The sequence below is a fragment of the Oryx dammah genome, unplaced genomic scaffold (genome assembly GCF_014754425.2).
Source record: "Oryx dammah isolate SB20612 unplaced genomic scaffold, SCBI_Odam_1.1 HiC_scaffold_2, whole genome shotgun sequence".
Taxonomy (NCBI): domain Eukaryota; kingdom Metazoa; phylum Chordata; class Mammalia; order Artiodactyla; family Bovidae; genus Oryx; species Oryx dammah.
In genome coordinates this window covers 167114930-167133753 of record NW_024070186.1, presented here as the reverse complement: position 1 = coordinate 167133753, position 18824 = coordinate 167114930, and the positions used below count along the sequence as shown (strand labels likewise).

At 48.5% G+C, this 18824-nt stretch overlaps 1 protein-coding gene across 1 annotated transcript; it reads right to left on the bottom strand.

Moving 5' to 3' along the window:
- Positions 1 to 8294: 8294 nt before the first annotated feature.
- RMI2 (RecQ mediated genome instability 2) lies at positions 8295 to 13664 on the bottom strand. Its single transcript, XM_040230514.1, has 2 exons — positions 13348 to 13664; positions 8295 to 9435 (listed from the first exon to the last, which is right to left on the bottom strand). Exons 1-2 carry the CDS (start codon positions 13643 to 13645, stop codon positions 9248 to 9250), a joined length of 486 nt encoding a protein of 161 aa, XP_040086448.1. The 5' UTR covers positions 13646 to 13664; the 3' UTR covers positions 8295 to 9247.
- Between the last annotated feature and the right edge of the window lie 5160 nt (positions 13665 to 18824).

The following is an 18824-nucleotide window of genomic DNA, read 5'->3' as shown; positions in this document are numbered from 1 at the left end:
GAGGCAAAGGGCCCAGGGGTCAATGAGTGCCGGGGTAGCTCTGACTTCCGCCAGGTACCTCCAGGCCCGGAAGCTGGAGATCTGCAGCCACTGCACCTGGTTGGTTACAAGACTCACTTGGAGAACTTTCTAAAGCTATTTTCCTGAGCCCTGGCCACGTGGATTCAAATGAAAGATGTGGGTAGACCGATATTCACAGCAGCACTATTTACAACAGCCAAGACATGGAATCAACCTAAATGTCCATTGATAGATGAATGGGAAAAGATAGCATATGTACATATATATGTATATATACTGTGAAGTCACTCAGTTGTGTCTAACTCTTTGCGACCCCATGGACTGTAGCCTACCAGGCTCCTCTGTCCATGGGATTTTCCAGGCAATTTGCCATTTCCTTCTCTAGGAGATCTTCCCGACCCAGGGATTGAACCCAGGTCTCCCACATTGTAGGCAGACTCTTTACTGTCTGAGCCACCAGGGAAGTCATATATATACATATTACTCAGCCATAAAAAGGAATGAAATAATGCCAATTGCAGCAACATGGATAAACCTAGAGATGATCATGCTAAGTGAAGGAAGTCAGAAAGAGAAAGAAAAATACCAGATGACATCGCTTACATGCGGAATCTAAAACATGAACCTATCTCTGAAAAAGATCGATAGACATTGAGAACAGACTTGCGGTTGCCAAGAGGAGAGTAGGGGACGAACGGATTGGGAGTTGGGGGTAAGCAGATGCAAACTATTAGATGCCGAATGGATCAACAGTCAGGCCCCACTGTATACGCGGAACTAGATTCAATATCCTATGACAAACCTGATGGAAACGATTGTATCTGTGTATAACTGAGTCACCTTGCTGGATAGCAGGAATTAACACAATATGTAAATCAACTATACTTCGATTGAGTAAATAAATGAACAATGATGATGTGGGTGGAAATGAAGTTAAAAGCAGCCCCTTGGGGCTGATCATCAGCCATTTCAGACAGTCTCCTGAGGCTGCCATGCTGAGGCCCAGGCTGGGCGGCTCTCTGACCCCAGGGCAAAGCAGGGCACTCCCTGTTTGAGGCAACTCCTTTTCCTCTTTCCTTCTGGAGGAAGCGAAGCTTAGTATTTTACTTCCAGGTGCTAGAGCCTCCTTGTTCCTTCTTTATTCTTCTGTATCTTTCTTGCATATCACATCTCTGGTCCCTGGGATCAGGCCCAGAGCTAGACTGCCTCCCCTCTGGGTTGCACCCATTGTATTTGGGGGAGATTAACTTGTTTGTTAATTTATTTGGGAAACTCAGCAGTGGCCACTTGACTGGAAAAGGTCAGTTTTCATTCCAACCCCAAAGAAAGGCAGTGCCAAAGAATGCTCAAACTACCACACAGTTGGACTCATCTCACACGCTAGTAAAGCAATGCTCAAAATTCTCCAAGCCAGGCTTCAGCAATACGTGAACCATAAACTTCTAGGTGTTCAAGCTGGTTTTAGAAAAGGCAGAGGAACCAGAGATCAAATTGCCAACATCCGCTGAACCATCGAAAAAGCAAGAGAGTTCCAGAAAAACATCTATTTCTGCTTTCTTGACTATGCCAAAGCCTTTGACTGTGTGGATCCCAATAAACTGTGGAAAATTCTGAAAGAGATGGGAATACCAGACCACCTGACCGGCCTCTTGAGAAACTTATATGCAGGTCAGGAAGCAACAGTTAAAACTGGACATGGAACAACAGTCTGGTTCCAAATAGGAAAAGGAGTACGTCAAGGCTGTATATTTAACTTGGCTTATTTAAACAAGGCTGCTTATCTAACTTATATGCAGAGTACATCATGAGAAACACTGGGCTGGAAGAAGCACAAGCTGGAATCAAGATTGCCGGGAGAAATATCAATAACCTCAGATATGCAGATGACACCACTCTTATGGCAGAAAGTAAAAAGGAACTAAAAAGCCTGTTGATGAAAGTGTAAGAGGAGAGTGAAAAAGTTGGCTTAAAGCTCAACATTCAGAAAACGAAGATCATGGCATCCGGTCCCATCACTTCATGGGAAATAGATGGGGAAAAAGTGGAAACGGTGTCAGATTTTATTTTGGGGGGCTCCAAAATCACTGCAGATGGTGATTGCAGCCATGAAATTAAAAGATGCTTACTCCTTGGAAGGAAAGTTATGACCAACCTAGACAGCATATTAAAAAGCAGAGACATTACTTTGCCAACAAAGGTCCATCTAGTCAAGGCTATGGTTTTTCCAGTGGTCATGTATGGATGTGAGAGTTCAACTGTGAAGAAAGCTGAGTGCCGAAGAATTGATGCTTTTGAACTGTGGTGCTGGAGAAGACTCTTGAGAGTCCCTTGGACTGCAAGGAGATACAACCAGTCCATTCTAAAGATCAGTCCCGGGTGTTCATTGGAGGGACTGATGCTAAAGCTGAAACTCCAATACTTTGGCCACCTGATGTGAAGAGTTGACTCATTGGGAAAGACTCTGATGCTGGGAGGGATTGGGGGCAGGAGGAGAAGGGGACGACAGAGGATGAGATGGTTGGATGGCATCACCGACTCAATGGACATGAGTTTGAGTGAACTCCAGGAGTTTGTGATGGACAAGGAGGCCTGGTGTGCTGCGATTCATGGGGCCTCAAAGAGTCGGACACGACTGAGCGACTGAACTGAACTCAACTTGTTTGTTGGGCTCCACGGGCTCACAGATGGAGAGGAATCGCTTTCGGGATGAATTCCACCCAGACCGGCCCCCCCGCCCCCCACCAGCCAGACACAGACGATTTAGATAATGACATTTAGCTGAGATGTAAGACTGAGTCGTGCTGTATATGGGATGGGGGTTCCCAGGTGGCGCTAGTGGTAAAGAACCTGCCTGCCAATGTAGGAGACGAAAGAGATGAAAGTTCAATCCCTGTCGGGAAGAGCCCCTGGAGGAGGACATAGCAACCCACTCCAGTATTCTTCCCTGGAGAACCCCATGGATGGAGGAGTCTGGCAGGCTACAGTCCATAGGGTTGCAAAGAGTCAGACATTAATGAAATGACAGCCTGCACGCACGTAAATGGGATGAGGCCTTCGGAGCCTTGGAACCAAGTGAGTGTATTTTGCATTTGGGACAGACCTGCATCTTTAGGGGGCACTGGATAGGCTGAAGGCCTTGTGCCAAAGATGTCTACATTCTAGTCCCTGGAACCTGTAAATATGTTACCTTACACGGCAAAGGAGACTTTGTAGATGTGATTAGAAACAGGGAGATTACCTAGTGAGCCTAATCTAGTCACGGGAGTCCTTAAGAGCCGGGAAACTTCTTGGGCGGTAAGAAGGAGCAATGATGGGGAGGGAGAGACAATTACGAGACTTTTCACATCCTCGGAGCCTGGACCTTCTCAGGAAGTGCTTGGTGACAGACCAGTGAAGCGAATATTTTTTTGAGCACCTGGATTCTCTAACGGCCATGCAGACAAGTGGCTTCACCTCTCTGACCCCAAACTCTCCTTTTCTACAGATGACAGAAACAAGGCTCAGAGAGGTGAAGCCACTCACCTAAGGTCACCCAGTAAATAAAGAGCAGGGCTGAGATTCAGAAGTGGGACCGCCAGAACCCATCTGGTTACCAAACCCTACGCCGCCCCCATATCCCGCCGCTGTTGGGTCTTGGCCCTAGTGGGCGAAACTCCCCGGGGTGGAAAGCCAGGAAGCTTATGGCCCGGTGTGCTCCTTTGTTTCCTTCCTTGGCTTTCCATCCTGGTCGCTGGCTGGCAGACCGTTTCTGATGGAACAGGGCAGTTCTGCCGGGGGCCAACCAGCAGGGGGCGCCAGCACCCAAATGTAAAGACCCAGCGGGCCCAGAGGGTCTGATTTTCTCAGAATGGAGGCCCTGGTCCCCTCCCCCACAGAAAGGCACGGCCACCCAACTGGCCCGTCTCGGCCACCGCCTGCTGGCCACATGTCCTTGGGCAGAGAGCTCCATCTTCTTGGCAGCAGTTTTGCCGGGACGGGGCGGGGCGGGGCGGGGAGGGGAGGGGAGACGAGGGGAGGGGAAGCCCCTCCCCGGGGCCGTTGACACATGAAATAAAATAACAACAGGCTCCTAACCCTTGCTTGAATTTGCATTCTTTATCAGGAGATGCTTAATGGTTCTTGCAGGACTATCATTTCAGATTCTGCCCAAACCACATGAATCTTTTATTTTGACTCAGCTGTCTCTCTCCTTTTCCTCCAGTCTCCTTTTCACCAAGTCTTCCCTATTTGTACTTCGGTAGGCTCTCCAACGTTCTGGCCGGCGCGCCCGGGCTGATTAGAAATTACCCGAGCCGGTTTGATTCAAGAGGCCGCCTGCAAGGGGGCTCCTTGCCTGTGGGGAGCTCTTGAGGGCTGAGTGTCAATTTAGAACACGGTGTCTTTGCATGTCTATTTCCTCCGTCTTCCTACCTGAAAAACCAGCCTTTCATGGAACACGCACTGACTGCCCGTGTGTGTTGTGCATGGACAGACGGATACCTAAGACACAGTCACATCACTGGAGGCCCCTTCGATGGGGACAGAGATACTGACAGACCTTTTGGAGCAATTTCTGTGCCTGTCTGTAGATCTGTGCGGGGAAAGGGCTTCTATTCGGGTTCCCATGATCTTCTTGGGTCTCATTCACTCTACAGACTGGTCTCCAAGCCCAAGTCGGACAAGCGAGGGCAGGGCCGGGACTGCCCAGGTGTGGCTAAGCCCCTCTCGGCCTCAGCAGGCAGGGACCCCCAAAAGTGGTCCTTTGCACTGGCTCCAAGATGTCTGCTAAATATAGGTCACTATGGCCGAAGATGTGTTTCCCTCTCGATGTGACACACGGGGGCAGCTGCTGAGTGAGCCTGGCCTGTGGCCCGAGGCTTAGTGACCCTGGGTCCTAGTCCATTTGGTGACCAACATTTCTCAGGGCCTCGCAGTCACGGCTCGATCGCCGAGGTTAGAAGGCGATTCTGTCCATGGTGTGTCCTCAGGATCCTTTTCCTCCTCACCATTAAATCACATACAGCAGGCTACGAGACAAAATGCTTGACTTTTTTCACGTGGTCTTTCCTTCTTCCTGCTTTACCTGATGCATAAGAATTTTGTGGTAAAACTACAGCTTTACAAGAATATGCAACAGAAAGATTTAGGGAACTCAGTGATCCAAAACCAGCTAAATGAGCTGGGTTTTTTTTTTTTCTTCTTCTTCTCTCTCTCTCTTCTTTTTTTCTTCTAATGTAAAGCAGTTCCAAGAAAAGTGAAGTCACAGCCCAGGGTGCTTATTTTCAGTTCTTAGAAAAGAGCCAATTTCAAAAGGGAAGCTTTGCAGCCGGAGCACACAGCCTGCCCTTGTCTGGTGAGGGGAGCTTGCTGATAAACCAACTTTGATTTGGCATCAGAAAACTAAAACCCCCACCCGAGATGCATCTTCATTTGGTGATGTCAAGGAGGAAACAGGAGGCGAAACAGTGAGAGTTCTTAATATTCTGGCAGACCGCAAGAGCTCAGCTAACAGCTAAGACACCGAGAGGGCCCAGGGCCAGCTCTGAGCCCCTGGGGAGCCATCAGCGTCTGCAGGGACTTGTCGGAAAGACATGGGCACCCTCGTCTCCCCACCTCCCACACTCTTAAGGTAGTTCACTGCCAGGCGGCCTGGCCCAATCAGCGATTTTTCATTCAGGCGTTTGTTAGCAGAAGTTAGGTGAGGACGGAGCAGGCAGGATATGGTTCTTAGCAGCCTGGGTTGGTCTTGGAGCAGAGAGCCGGCTTCAGATAGAAGAGCCTGACCTCAGCAGGGCAGACTTCAGTTTAAGGGCTTAGAGAGGCTACCATACAACCAGCTCCAGGGTTACTATCGGGAAATCCAGGCTAATTGTGGAACAAACGGTTGGCTGAAGAATCCTATGACAGAGATGGCGTGGACAAATCAGAATGCAATGTTAGTGTAATCAAAAGCAAATGGTCAACTCTTTCCCAGCCAGGGGGAGCCTAAGGAGACATGCTGACTCTGTCATAGGGTGTCCTGGACGGGCTCCAGCAACAGGAAGAGGACACTGGAAAAAAACACTAAGGAAATCTGAATAAAGGGTAGAATGTGGTTAATAACATCTCGGTGTTGGTTCACTAATTGAAACTAATGTGTCATATTTGTGTTGATGTTAATAATAGGGGAGACTGGGCGCAGGTAAATGGGAACTCTTTGTACTGTCTTTGCAATTTTTCTGTGGACCTAAAACTATTCTAAAATATATATATATTTTTAAGAGGCAACTGAAGCATCTGAATCTGAACTTATTACCAGCAATAATCATTTGGGGCCTACCGAGTGCCAGGCACACGTAAAAGTGACTTACACACTTCCTCACTTATTCCTCACACCAGTGCTGAGAGCTCAGTATAATCTGCGTTTTATAGATGAGGAAACTAAAGCAGAGAGTAGGTGGGACAGATGAAGGGCTCATATTCAGGTCTACAGGGCTGCAGAGGTCCTAGTGAAGCTCAGCAACATTGACCAAACTCTGAACATAAACTGACTCGAAACAAACTTCAGACAGGCAACAAAACCCAGACTGGCAGGAAAAACAATATGCATTTTCCAATTTCCCCACCTTTAAAAGAAAATGCTAGAGTTAAAAAATATAGCATATCTAGGGACTTCCCTCAGGGTCCAGTGGTTAAGAATCTGCCTTCCAATGCAGGGGACGTGGGTTCAATCTGTGCTGGGGAACTAAGATTCCACATGTTGTGGGGCAGCTAAGCCCATGTGCAACAACTAAAGAGCCTGCACCCTGCAACTGGAGAAAGTTCTCAGTCCGCAATGAAGAGCCCACACAGCCAAATATATATGTGTGTGTGATTACATATATACTTATGCATATGCATATATGTGTATTTATGTAAATATATATGGGCTTCCCAGGTGGCTCAGTGATAAAGAATCTGCCTGCCAATGCAGGAGCCCTGGGTTTGATCCCTGGCTCAGGAAGTTCTCCTGGAGAAGGAAATGGCAACCCACTCTAGCATTCTTGCCTGGAAAATCCCATGGACAGAGGAACCTGGCAGGCTGCAGTTCATGGGGTCGCAAAAGAGCTGGACACGACTGAGCGCCACACACAAGTATGTGTGTGAGCGTGGATATACAGCACATCCAAAACACAGACAACACCACACGCTGGTGAGGCTGTAGAACAGGAGCTCCGCACACTGCTGAGGGGAAAGCAAAATGCTGTAGCTGCTTTGGAAAACAGTGCTACAGACTGAATATGCTGTCCCCTCCAAAGGACCACAGGCTGAATGTGTGCCCTCGCCCCGCCCCAAGTTCATGAGTTGAAACCCAGCCCCAGTGTGACGGTTTATGGGGCCTTTGGGAAGTGAACGGGATGGGATCAGTGCCCTTATAGGAGGCCCCTGGGAGAACCTCAACCTCTGGCATCACACAAGGACACGGGGAGAAGGCCTTGAATCTGCGAGCACCTTGACTCTGGCCTCCAGAACTAGAAAAAGTAAATTTCTGATGTTTTTAAGCGCCCCACCCCACCCACCCCGCTGCAGCCTATGGCGCTTTGTTATAGCAGACTGAGGCAGTCTGGCAGTTTCTTACAAGGTCAAGACATAGACTGACCATATAAACACTAACTGGGCTCCCAGGCATTTACCCTGGTGTGCTGAAAACCATACCAAACCTGTGCATGAATGTTTACAATAGCCCTATTAACTGCCAAAAACTGGAGTCAAACAGGTGTCCATCAATAAGTGAATGGATAAGCAAACCATGGTACATCCATCCAATGAGGGATTAGTCAGAGTAAAAAGAAATGAGCTATCGAGTTACAAAACTACAAGGAAGAACCTTAAATGCATATTGCTAACTTGAGAGAAGCTAGTCAGAAAAGGCTACAGACTGCAATTCCAACTATCCGAGGTTCTGGAAAAGGCCAACTATGAACTATGGAGACAGCAGGAAAATCAGTGGTTGCCAGGGGTTACCAGGCAGGCAAGGACCAACAGTCGGAGCACAGAGGACTTTCAGGGTAACAAAGCTATCCCCTATGATGCTGTAACGATAGATATATTATACATACTGTATGTCACAAAAACTGACTCGATCTTATCGATGGACTTGAGTTAATAATAATGATTCAACGCTGCCTCCTTGATTTTAACAAAGGTATCACACCAATGTAAGATGTTAATAACGGGAAACCTGAGGGCATATAAAGTACCTCACTATAGGTTCTGCTCTTTTTTTTCCCCCTAGAAATCTAAGATGCCTAAAAAAGAAAATCTATTTAAAAGAATACAGCATAGGAAACAATTTATTGGTGGTAGAAAATCAACTCCAGCAAAAGTCTACAGCAATGGGGAACAAAACCTGACTCCCTCCCTCCCTTGACATTTACAATCTAAGGAAAAGTGAAGGTTGGGTAAGAAGCAGAGAGCAGCCACCCAACATTCAATACAATCACAACCAAACTCCATTCCCTACAGAAAACACCATGAAGACTCTTATCTAACCAGCAGGCTGCCCCTCGCGACGTCTCATCAAAAGTTATGAGGCAGGAGTTTAGTTCATGCCTGCAAGTCATTCTTCATCTTGATTTTTGTTTCAACAAGAAGTTCTGAGGGTGTTTCAACATCCCCAGTGGAAGGAAGAAGGGCAGGCATCCACGTCCAGCTCTGTGGAGAAGGGACCTCACATTTAGGGCTGAGTGGTATCTGAGGCAGAAAGCGGGCTGTGTCTCTGAGAGGGCCCAGAGCCTGCAGTCAGAAAATGCTGTTTGACTTGCAGGCTGGATATGGAAGCTGTGGATGGAGGAGACGCGGGGCCATGAGGTCATTCCTTTTTTACGCAGCCTCTTTTCCTGCCCATAACCACGCTTTTCATCTCCACGGGCCGTGACTGAGGTTCAAATTCGGCCTTGTAAAACAGGGCCACGGTGGTAATGGAAAAAGCATCATCACTTGTAAAGCTTGGAAAAGGCACCATGAAGTTTCTGTGTGCTTCAGGGAGAGAGAATTAACACAGAGAGAGCAAAAAAAAAAAAAAAGAGAGAGAACAAAACATCTGCTTTTCATCAGCAAACAGTCAAAGCAAAGGGCAGCAGGGGCTGAGTTCACCAGAGTGTCCCAGCATTTAGTGGTCCTGCATCTGGACTCCTCAGAGCAAAGCTTTCTGATAAACCTTTGAGAAATATATATCGAGTGATGTCTATGAAATCCACATGGTAAGAATGCAAGTTGTTCCAGAACTTCAGTTGTTTTTTTTATCGCTGGTTCCAACATCATCTAAGGAATATATATGCCTGTGTAAATCTTCCACTTCCAGCTCCCACAAGCTTTCGTGGAGGGGATTATCTGAAAGATCTGTCATCTTCACAGCCTGCAGGCAGGGCTCGGGGCTGCAGGCCTGAACCACTCCCATCACCATCACATACTTTCCTGGAAGAAGAAAAGCTGGGTGGTAAAAGTCCACACTGATAGAGAAAACACAAACCAGAGACAGGAGTCCTAGAGAGGGTTTAACTTTATCAGGGAGGCAAACTGGAGACCAAAAAAAAAAAATGCAGACAGTAAATACCAAAATGCCAAGGTGATTAAAATACTTATATATCGATAGTAAATTCCACATTTAACCTGGAGAATGATAGTAAATTCCACATTTAACCTGGAGAATGACATCCGTATCTACTTTGGCTTCTGATTTTCAAATGTTAAAATCAGAGCACACTACATAAAGCTATCCTGCCCAAGAAATGGAAGAGATGCTCATACCAGAGGATGAGTTGTAATTCGACAGTCTGCTCTAAGGCAGGGCCAGAAAGCCCTGAGCTTTTCGCTTCTCCCTGTTCTTGTTCAATTCACGAGCCTGCGACTGGTCTCCATACACAAGGCTGGTCCTCTTTCTGCACAGACAACTCCTGACAGAGGATGGCTGGATGGCTTCACCGACTCAATGGACATGAGTTTGAGCAAACTCTGGGAGATGGTGAAGAACAGGGAAGCCTGGCATGCTGCAGTCCATGGGGTCACAAAGAGTGGGGCAAGACTGAGAAACTGAACAACAACTCTGACAGCCCCAAAGCAAAAATCTAATTCCCCTTCGTGTTGCCACAAGAACTGGGCAGTGAAACCGCGTACCTCAGACTGGGATTACGAACCCAGCCAACACCATGGCCTTCCAACTGAGATGATAGACCTGGTTTCAGGACCTGATGAAGTTCAGGTTCTTGATGTCTTATCGCAGAAAGAATTCAGTGAGAGACAAAGTGACAGGTAAGAAGTGGATTGATTCAGAGAGAAACACACTCCACAGATAAGAGTGCAGGCCATTGCAGAGGGCAAGTGCAACAGCCTCAAAATGTGGCATGGTTAGCTTTTATGGGCTGGGTAATTTCATAGGCTAATGAGTGGGAGGATTATTCCAACTCTTTTGGGGAAGCGGGGGGACTTCCAGGGGTTGGGCCACGGCCTACTTTTTGCTCTTTGATGGTCAGCCTTGGAACTGTCATGGCGCCTCTGGGTGTGTCATTTCACTTGCTGATTGAGGATCAAGGTCTAGTTGAAGTTGACTTGTCTGACATCTTGGACCCATCTGATTCTAATTGGTTTATGTCGCACCCTCGGGCTGTGTCTTTTTTTCAGAAGTTGTGCCTTGCCCCCTTCCCTCCTGTTTCAGCAGGGGCAGCACCCCCCAAAACACCCTATCGTTCCAGCTGCCTGGGACCAATCTCCACTGCCTTCTGCCGTCAGCTGGGCACATGCAAGCAAGTCATGGAGAGGGCAGGCTGCCATTCAATGATCTCATGACATATTAACCGCAACGCTCTTCCCATTCCCTTGGGGAAGTGGCTCTCCTTGAAAGCAAAACTTGGCCAGTCTTAACCACACAAAACTCAATTGTGTAAAAAAAAAAAAAACAAAAACCCAAACACAGCAGGAAAAGCAGGCACGTGGCCAGCCTCCACCGCGTGCCCCTACAAGGCCGCTTTAATCATACTGCTTCCAACATCAGGGCTGGGTTTGCACCCAGGCCCCGGGGCTCTGACGAAAAGAAGCCAGGAGAGCTGATACCTTACCCTCTGGGCATCAGCCCCTTGTAGTACATACTGAGGTTTCCCTGAACCCATCTCTACTTTCAACCTGAGCAAGTGACTCTGGGACATACCCCTCTGAATAGGCCTGCAATACTGGGGGAGATGGAACCCTAGGAAAATGACTGAAGACCCAGGAAAGGAAGAACAAACCCACAGAGATCCCAATAGGAGAGGTAATCCACGCGGGAAATCTGTACACACCGAGGCATATAACACAAACAGACGGATGGTTGTGTTATAACACAACCCAAAGGACTGAGTTGTTCTTGCCTTTCATGATCAGCCAATCCGGTTACTTGGTCTGGTTCTTTCTACCCACAGCCTCTCCCCTGATGAGTCTCTCTCCACTGTCCCTCCTTCCCTACTGTGCCCCCTCCCTTCCCCACTCACTCCCTTCCATCTGGCCTTCATCTCATGACCTCACAGGCCTGAATCAGTTGTCCCTCTTCAGCGCCCACGGCAGCTTGCACTCAAGCTCAAGCCTATGACACAGCACTTTGTGTTTTACTGGCTTGCTTACTCTTCAGGCTGCCTGTCTGAAAGTAGTTACCAACTTGTCAATCAAACCTTGGTATTAGCAAGAGGAAATGGCAAGGTCCAGGCATGCAGGCATTCAGGCCAGTGGGTAAGTCAGATGGGTTCGTCAACGTGCAATGACCACTGAGGTACCTGTGCTGTGCTCAGTCTTGTCCAACTCTTTGCAACTCCATGGACCACAGCCCTCCAGGCTCCTCTGTCCTTGGGATGTCCCAGGCCAGAATGCTGGAGTGGGTTGCCATGCCCTCCTCCAGGGGATCTTCCCAACCCAGGGATCAAACCCTGGGCTCCTGCATTGCAGGCAGATTCTTTACTGTCTGAGCCATCAGGGAAGCCCACTCAGGTACCGACTGGTACCAACTTTAAGCCAGGGCTGGAGCCACCCATGGGAGACAGTCCCAGCTTGCCTTCAAAGAGCATTGCCTACGGACCAAGACACCAAACACCTCAGGCTACGTGCTACACCAAGGGCGGGAAAACATTTTCTGGAAAGTGTTGGATACTAAATATTTCAGGCTTTGAAGGTCACAAGGTCTCTGTTGCAACTATTCAAGTCTGTAGCTGTAATGAGAAAATAGCCCCAGACAATACCTAAATGATTGTGTTCTGTGAAGACTTTATTTATGGACCCGAATATTTGAATTTCTTATACTTTTCACATGTCATGAAGTCTTTCGTTTTTTCTCAACCATTTGAAAACGGAAAAATCACTCTTTGCTCATAGGCCAAGCAAAAAGAGATGGCACCCTGAGGTTTGCAGACCATGTCTAGATAAACACTGCAATGGAGGGCAGAGAGAGAGGGAGGCTGAAGGATGGGGCTGGGGTGTGGAGAGAAGCCTGCAGGAGCATCACATAAAAAACAATGGTCACAACCCTCACTATGACCTAGGAGCTGTGCTAAGGCCATTTTAAAAATGTACTGAATCCATACAACAGGCAGCAACTATTAGTCCCTTTGAAAGGCAGTCCAGAAACGTTAAGAACAATTCTCCAGGCAGAACATCCGAAAAGGGCCCGAGCCAGTTCAACCTAATGCTGAGATCAGTTGTCAGAAAGCCACAGACCCCACCCTGGGGTAGTCTGGCCCGGTGGTTCTCAAAGTGTGGCCCCCAGACCAGCAGCACCTGGGAGCTGGTTAGAAAGTTCTCAGCCCCACCCAGGCCAACTGTGAGGGTGGCGCCTGCCAGCAGTTTTAATAAGCCCTCAGTGTAAGTCTGATGCACGCTCAAATGTGCAGTTTGAAAGGAGAGTAGTAACTACAGCCTGACAGTCCCATGAGGCAGGGGTACAGCAGGGCCCCCCAACTCCCGGAAGTGGGGAGAGCTTCCCTAAGGAAGGTACCCTTGAGTCCAGTCATTAGGGATGAACAGAAGTTCCCCACTACGGTATTTTCCAAAACTTGAGGGGGGAGGGGAATCATGCCTGCGGAGGAGGCTTTGTTCCTGATGCTGGGGGGGGTCCCTCTCCTGGAGATTCCAGCTGGAAAGGCTGGTGCAATCCTAGGAACTCGTATTTTTTAAATGGGCTGCGGGTGATGCTTATCATCAGAACGGCTTGGGTGGCGCCTGGCTGGGAAGGAGCAGGAAGGAAGGGTATCGAGCCTGGTGACCACCACGCTGCCGCCGCAGCACTGCAAAAGACCTGGAGGCGGGACGGCTTGGCCCCGCCTTCGGGCGGTACAAACCGAGGGCCAGCGAGGGTTCGAATCCGGCTGTTACCTGGGACGAGGCAAGGCCGCCCGCGCGGCACCCGCTCCAGGCCGCGAACCGAGAAGGACCCGCTTGGGTCCCGCAGCCGCGCCTCGCCGCCGCCGGCCTCCACTACAGTGCCTTGCATCCACACGGCCGTCAGCTCCAGCGGCTCGCGGCCCGCCGCCGCCCGCGACAACCGCCACGAGCCCGGGCCGCCCTCCGCGTCGCGCCGCAGCTGCTCCGCCAGCACCTTGAGCGGCGGCGACCGAGGCAGCCTCACGGCCGTGGGGCCGCTGACGGACAACGAGTCCGTGGGCGCCGCCATTCTGCCCCGCCTTCGCGTTCCCGCCAACTTTGATGAGCGGGAGGCCAGGTCCGCGGCTACCAATCAGGGGCGCGCTGGCGGGGCCGGCCAATGTTCGGGGCCGGGAGGCGGGGCCGCCACGCAGAGCGGCAACCCCCCGCCCCCCCTCCCCGCGAAGGAGTGCGCATGCGTATGTGAGGTAACTAAACGCCCCGCCCGCCAAGTTAGGAATGAATGGATTAAATGAATTAAAAGAGAAAAAATAAATGAAGGAGGGAGGTAAAGAACTCCTTGTCTCCGCGTACCTCAAAATTTGGTGTGCACGCAAGTCATCTGAAGAATGTGAGAATTCATCTTTACATCGCCTGGCCTCGTACGGTTCTCTGAGGCTAATCAGTTCAGTTCAGTCGCTCAGTCGTGTCCGACTGAAGCCAATAAATACTAGCAAATACTGAAATGAACAGTAGCAATGATGAAGCTATGTTTATTGTCAGTTATCAAGAATCGAGTGGAGAGATAAGGCTGGAGAGAGGGACACGTACAGCTAGTAAAATTGACCATTCTTTTATTACTATGTTTATTATACTTTAATAACATTATAAAATAATTTAATAAGATATATGACTATATTTTTCAGGAATTCATGTTCATTATAGAAAATTTAGGAAAGGAAATCTAAAATCAGAAAAGAATTGTAGAAATCATTCAGAGATATCCACCCACTGTTGGTGTATTAGCATCCAGGTTTCAAAATATATACACACAAATATTGTTTTGTATGTTGCTTTCAGTTAATAATAAGTATCTTTCCATATCAACAAATATCCCTCTGCTTCCTCTTGAGTGACTGTATAAGATTCTATTTGTCTCATTACCTACATGACTGATATCCTAGAGGAGGACATAGGCTATTTCCAGTTTTTCACTTTATAAATTGTTACAGTGAAACTTACAGTGAACCTACTTTTTTTGTTCATGTTTCAGATAAATTTCTAGAAGTGGACTGAAAGTCGCTCAGTTGTGTCTGACTCTTTGCGACCCCATGAACTATACAGTCCATAAAATTCTTCAGACCAGAATTCTGGAGTGGGTAGCCTTCCCTTCTCCAGGGGATCTTCCCAACTTAGGGCTTGAACCCAGGTCTCCTGCATTGGAGGCAGATTCTTTACTGCCTGAGCCACAAGAGAAGCCCAAATGCTCCCTAAAACTTGCATGTCCTCAATCAGTCAAATCCTAAACCAACCAATCCTTTAAGTCAAGACCAGTGGTCAGGAGACTGTCCTCCTGGGACCTACTGCAATACCAGGCTTAGAGTCTTCATCAAGAGCTCAATTTTTATAAAGCAGCTAAGATGTATTGGAAAAGACCCTCATGCTGGGAAAGACTGAGGGCAAGAAGAGAAGGGGGCGAGAGAGGATGAGATGGTTGGATGGCATCACTGACTCAATGGATATAAATTTGCCCAAACTCTGGGAGATAGTGAAGGACAGGGAAGCCTGGCATGCTGCTTGGGATCCATGGGGTCATAAAGAGTCAGACACAACTTAGCAAATGAACAACAAGAAGACATACTGAACAAGGCTCTGTCCTTAGAGCTTTGTAGGGAGAGTGTACTACAAAGGTGGGGAAACTGAGGTTCACAGAAGCTAGGTGGCTTGCCTACAGCCTTCCTGGAAGTAGCCTCTGTAGGGTTCTGGGCTCTATACCTCAACCCTAAGCTGTAGAGTAACCAGATTCCTAACTTGGAAGGAAGTGGGGATTTTAACCAAGAGAGAGTCTCACCCCTTCTAACCTGATGGGTCCCTATTGGCCTTACCCAGGGAAGGAAAGAAGGAACTGGGACGAAGATGCAGCCTGAACCACACCTGAGAGTCTTTTCCTTCCTTACTCTTTGGACATGACTGGTACCTGAGACTTTGATTTGGGGCCCATTTGGTTTTTAAACTTCAGGAGGGATCACAGTATCTTGATTGTTTTGCTTCTGCCACACCCACTATGTCCTGCTGCGGTAGGGTTTCTTCTGCTTGGGAACCTAGCCCTTCAGATCATCTTTCTTTGAGATTTTCTCAGATTAGATCAACTTCTAGGCTTAAAAACAGTGTGGGCTTCTTTGCTTTGGCCATAAGAAGGCTTTAGCCTACAGTGTTGAGCACGACCTAACGTCAGCATTCCCTCACCCATATAGAGCTGCTGTAACCTTAGATAGAGTTGACCTACCCTGCGTTATGACTTTTCCTCTTCCTTCAGTTTAAATTATTCAGTTTCCTTTACCATGTGACTGCTTATCTTGACAACCGGTAACTAGGTAGTGTGACTGAGAGGTCTGTGTTTTGTTTTTTTCCTTAGAACTGACCTGGATCATTTTGAGATTAAATACCTATGCTGAAGCTGAAAAACAAAACAACCCCACAAGTCTGGGGACCTTCCTAGTGGTCCAGTGGCTAAGACTCCAAGCTCCCAATGCAGAAGGTCCAGGCTTGATCCCTGGTCAGGAAAACAGATCCCGAATGCTGCAACTCAGAGTTCACACACGCAATGAAAGATTCCGGTTGCCACAACAAAGATCGCAGATTCTGGGGGCTGCCACTAAGACCTGGAGCAACCAAATAAATAAATAATATTCAAAACACACACACACAAGCCTGAACATATCAGTGCTCAGTTTATAACCTCCTGATGGTGTCATTCCTACACCTGGAATATGAGCATTCCAGGCAGAGTGAAATGCACCAGGAGGGCCCAGAAAGGAGAGAGAGAAGGAAGCACCGAAAAAACGGCTAGGATTTTAGAACAGCTGGGACACAGAGTGCAAACAGAAGAGTGGGAATAAAGGAGGTTGTGCTTACATAATGACCTCACTCTTCATCCCCGTTTTAACAGATGATGAAACTGAGGTTCAGGCCAATGACAAGGTTAAGGCCACACAGATGGTGAGGGGCAGAGTCAGAATTCAATCCATCTGACCCCACACTTCATGCTCCTTGGACCACACCTGCATCCCGCCTCCCCATCAAAGATGCCTCCGGACCTCTCTGCTCATGCTTCTCTCTGCCCGACACGCCTTCCCCCAGCTTCTCCCAGCTGGCTCAGTCACCACGTGCCTGCCACCACCAGGACCACTTCTCTTTAGGGAGCTCTCTTGAGCCCACAACTGGAGTCAACGCTAACCTTGCAGACCAGGCAGCTGACACCCCAGTCCAGGGTTTTGCAGCCTCAGCCCGAGTGACAGTTGGGGCCAGGTAACGCAGTGTTGAGGGAGTCGTCCAATGTGCCTTCTGGGATGTTGAGCTGCATCTTTGGCCTTCACCTCTAGCTGCTGGTAGCACTGTCCCCAAGGTGGCAACAAAAAGTGGCTTCAGGTGTCACCAGTGTCCCCTGGAGGGTGAAATCACCCCCTGCTGAGAGACACTGCCCTCATCTGCAGACTCACCATGTTCTATCTTGAACTATAAATACTTGAGTCTAAGTCTGTCTCACCAGCAGACCAAAGGTTCAAACTCTGGGGCCAACAGTGGCCGAGCAGGTAACCCTGGTGGAGCAGTGACACGCTGGGCTTCGCAGGCTCCAGTCGAGGGGCTGATCACACTCAGCCAGTGTTTGCCACATGAGAACGTGGGTCCAAGCACTAACATTTTAATGTATAATCTCCACATTTAAAAAAGAGTTGGCAATATATTCAACTCTAAAACAGTGTGTGTGCATACTCAGTTGTGTCCAACTCTTTGCAATCCCATGGAGACTGTAGCCTGGCCACGCTCCTCTGTCCACGGGATTTCCCAGGCCAGAAGACTGGAGTGGGTTGCCATTTTTTCCCCCAGGGGATCTTCCCGACTCAGGGATCAAAACTGTGTCTCTCGAATTTCCTGCATTGGCAGGCAGATTTTTTCTTTTCTACCACTGCACCACCTGGGAAGCCCCTAAAACAGACAGACAAACATACAAACAAAGACTCTGTGGTCCTAAACGCAGCCTGTGGTCATCCTGGCCCAAGGGCGGCCAGTCTGCAAGTGAGGCCCCTGGAAGGTGAACTCTGGTCCTGGCACTGAGCAGCTTGCGTGTTCATTTATGGAAAGCTCCTTGGAACCTCCTGCAAAATATCCAGAGGGCTGGGCCAAGTGTTTCACCAGTTCTAGGAGTTGCAAAATGGGTGTCTCAAATTATTATCGTGAGTAGACAGCTGGGGTCTGCCAACACATGCTGGGTGAGCCCTTCCTTGGTGGAGGGCTATCTCCCTCCCCTCCTGCCACCCTTACCTGGGGCCTGGAGCCACCCTTGTGCAGGGCATTCCCAGGCCCCAGCTTCCCAGTGAGACCACAAACTCCTGAAAGGGAGTTTCCTGCCACGAGGACAAAGGTAAGGCAAGGGGAATTTCTGTGCCTTGGCCTCACACTCAACCCACTCATTCACCAGATCAAATAAAAAATGCTTCTGATTGCTAGGAACAAAACCAAACCCTAATGTCCAAGGAAAAGAATTTGCTCTGAAAGATCATCCGTGCAATAACAAGGAGATCAAACTGGTCAACGTGAAAGGAAATCAACCCTAAATATTCATTGGAAGGACTGATGCTGAAGCTGAAGCTCCAATGCTTTAGCCAGCTGATGCGAAGAACTGACTCATTGGAAAAGACCCTGATGCTGGGAAAGACTGAAGGCAGGAAGAGAAGGGAACAACAGAGGATGAGATGGTTGGAAGGGACACTGATTTGTGACTGTTGTCAAGGAACAAAGGCAAAAACAGGATTTACAAGAGAGAAAAGACCCTGATGCTGGGAAGGATTGAGGGCAGGACGAGAAGGGGACAACAGAGGATGAGATGGTTGGATGGCATCATCGACTCAATGGACATGAGTCTGAGCAAACCCCAGGAGATAGTAAAGCATAGGGAAGCCTGGCATGCTGCAGTCCATGGGGTCACAAAGAGTTGGACACAACTGAGCGACTGCACTGAACTGAACGGAACATCTACAAAATGGCAAAAGCTGTCATTAGCTGAGCGCTTACTATATACTAATCACCATGCCTAGTGCTTTATGTGCAGAGTCTGTAACTCCTCAGAACAACCCTAAGATGTAACTGCTCTTTTTTTAAGTTTTATTTATTTATTTTTGGTTGCACTGGGTCTTTGTTGCTGTGCACGGGCTTTCTCTGGTTGTGGCAAGCCAGGGTCACTTTCTAGTTGTGGTGCACAGTTTCTCATT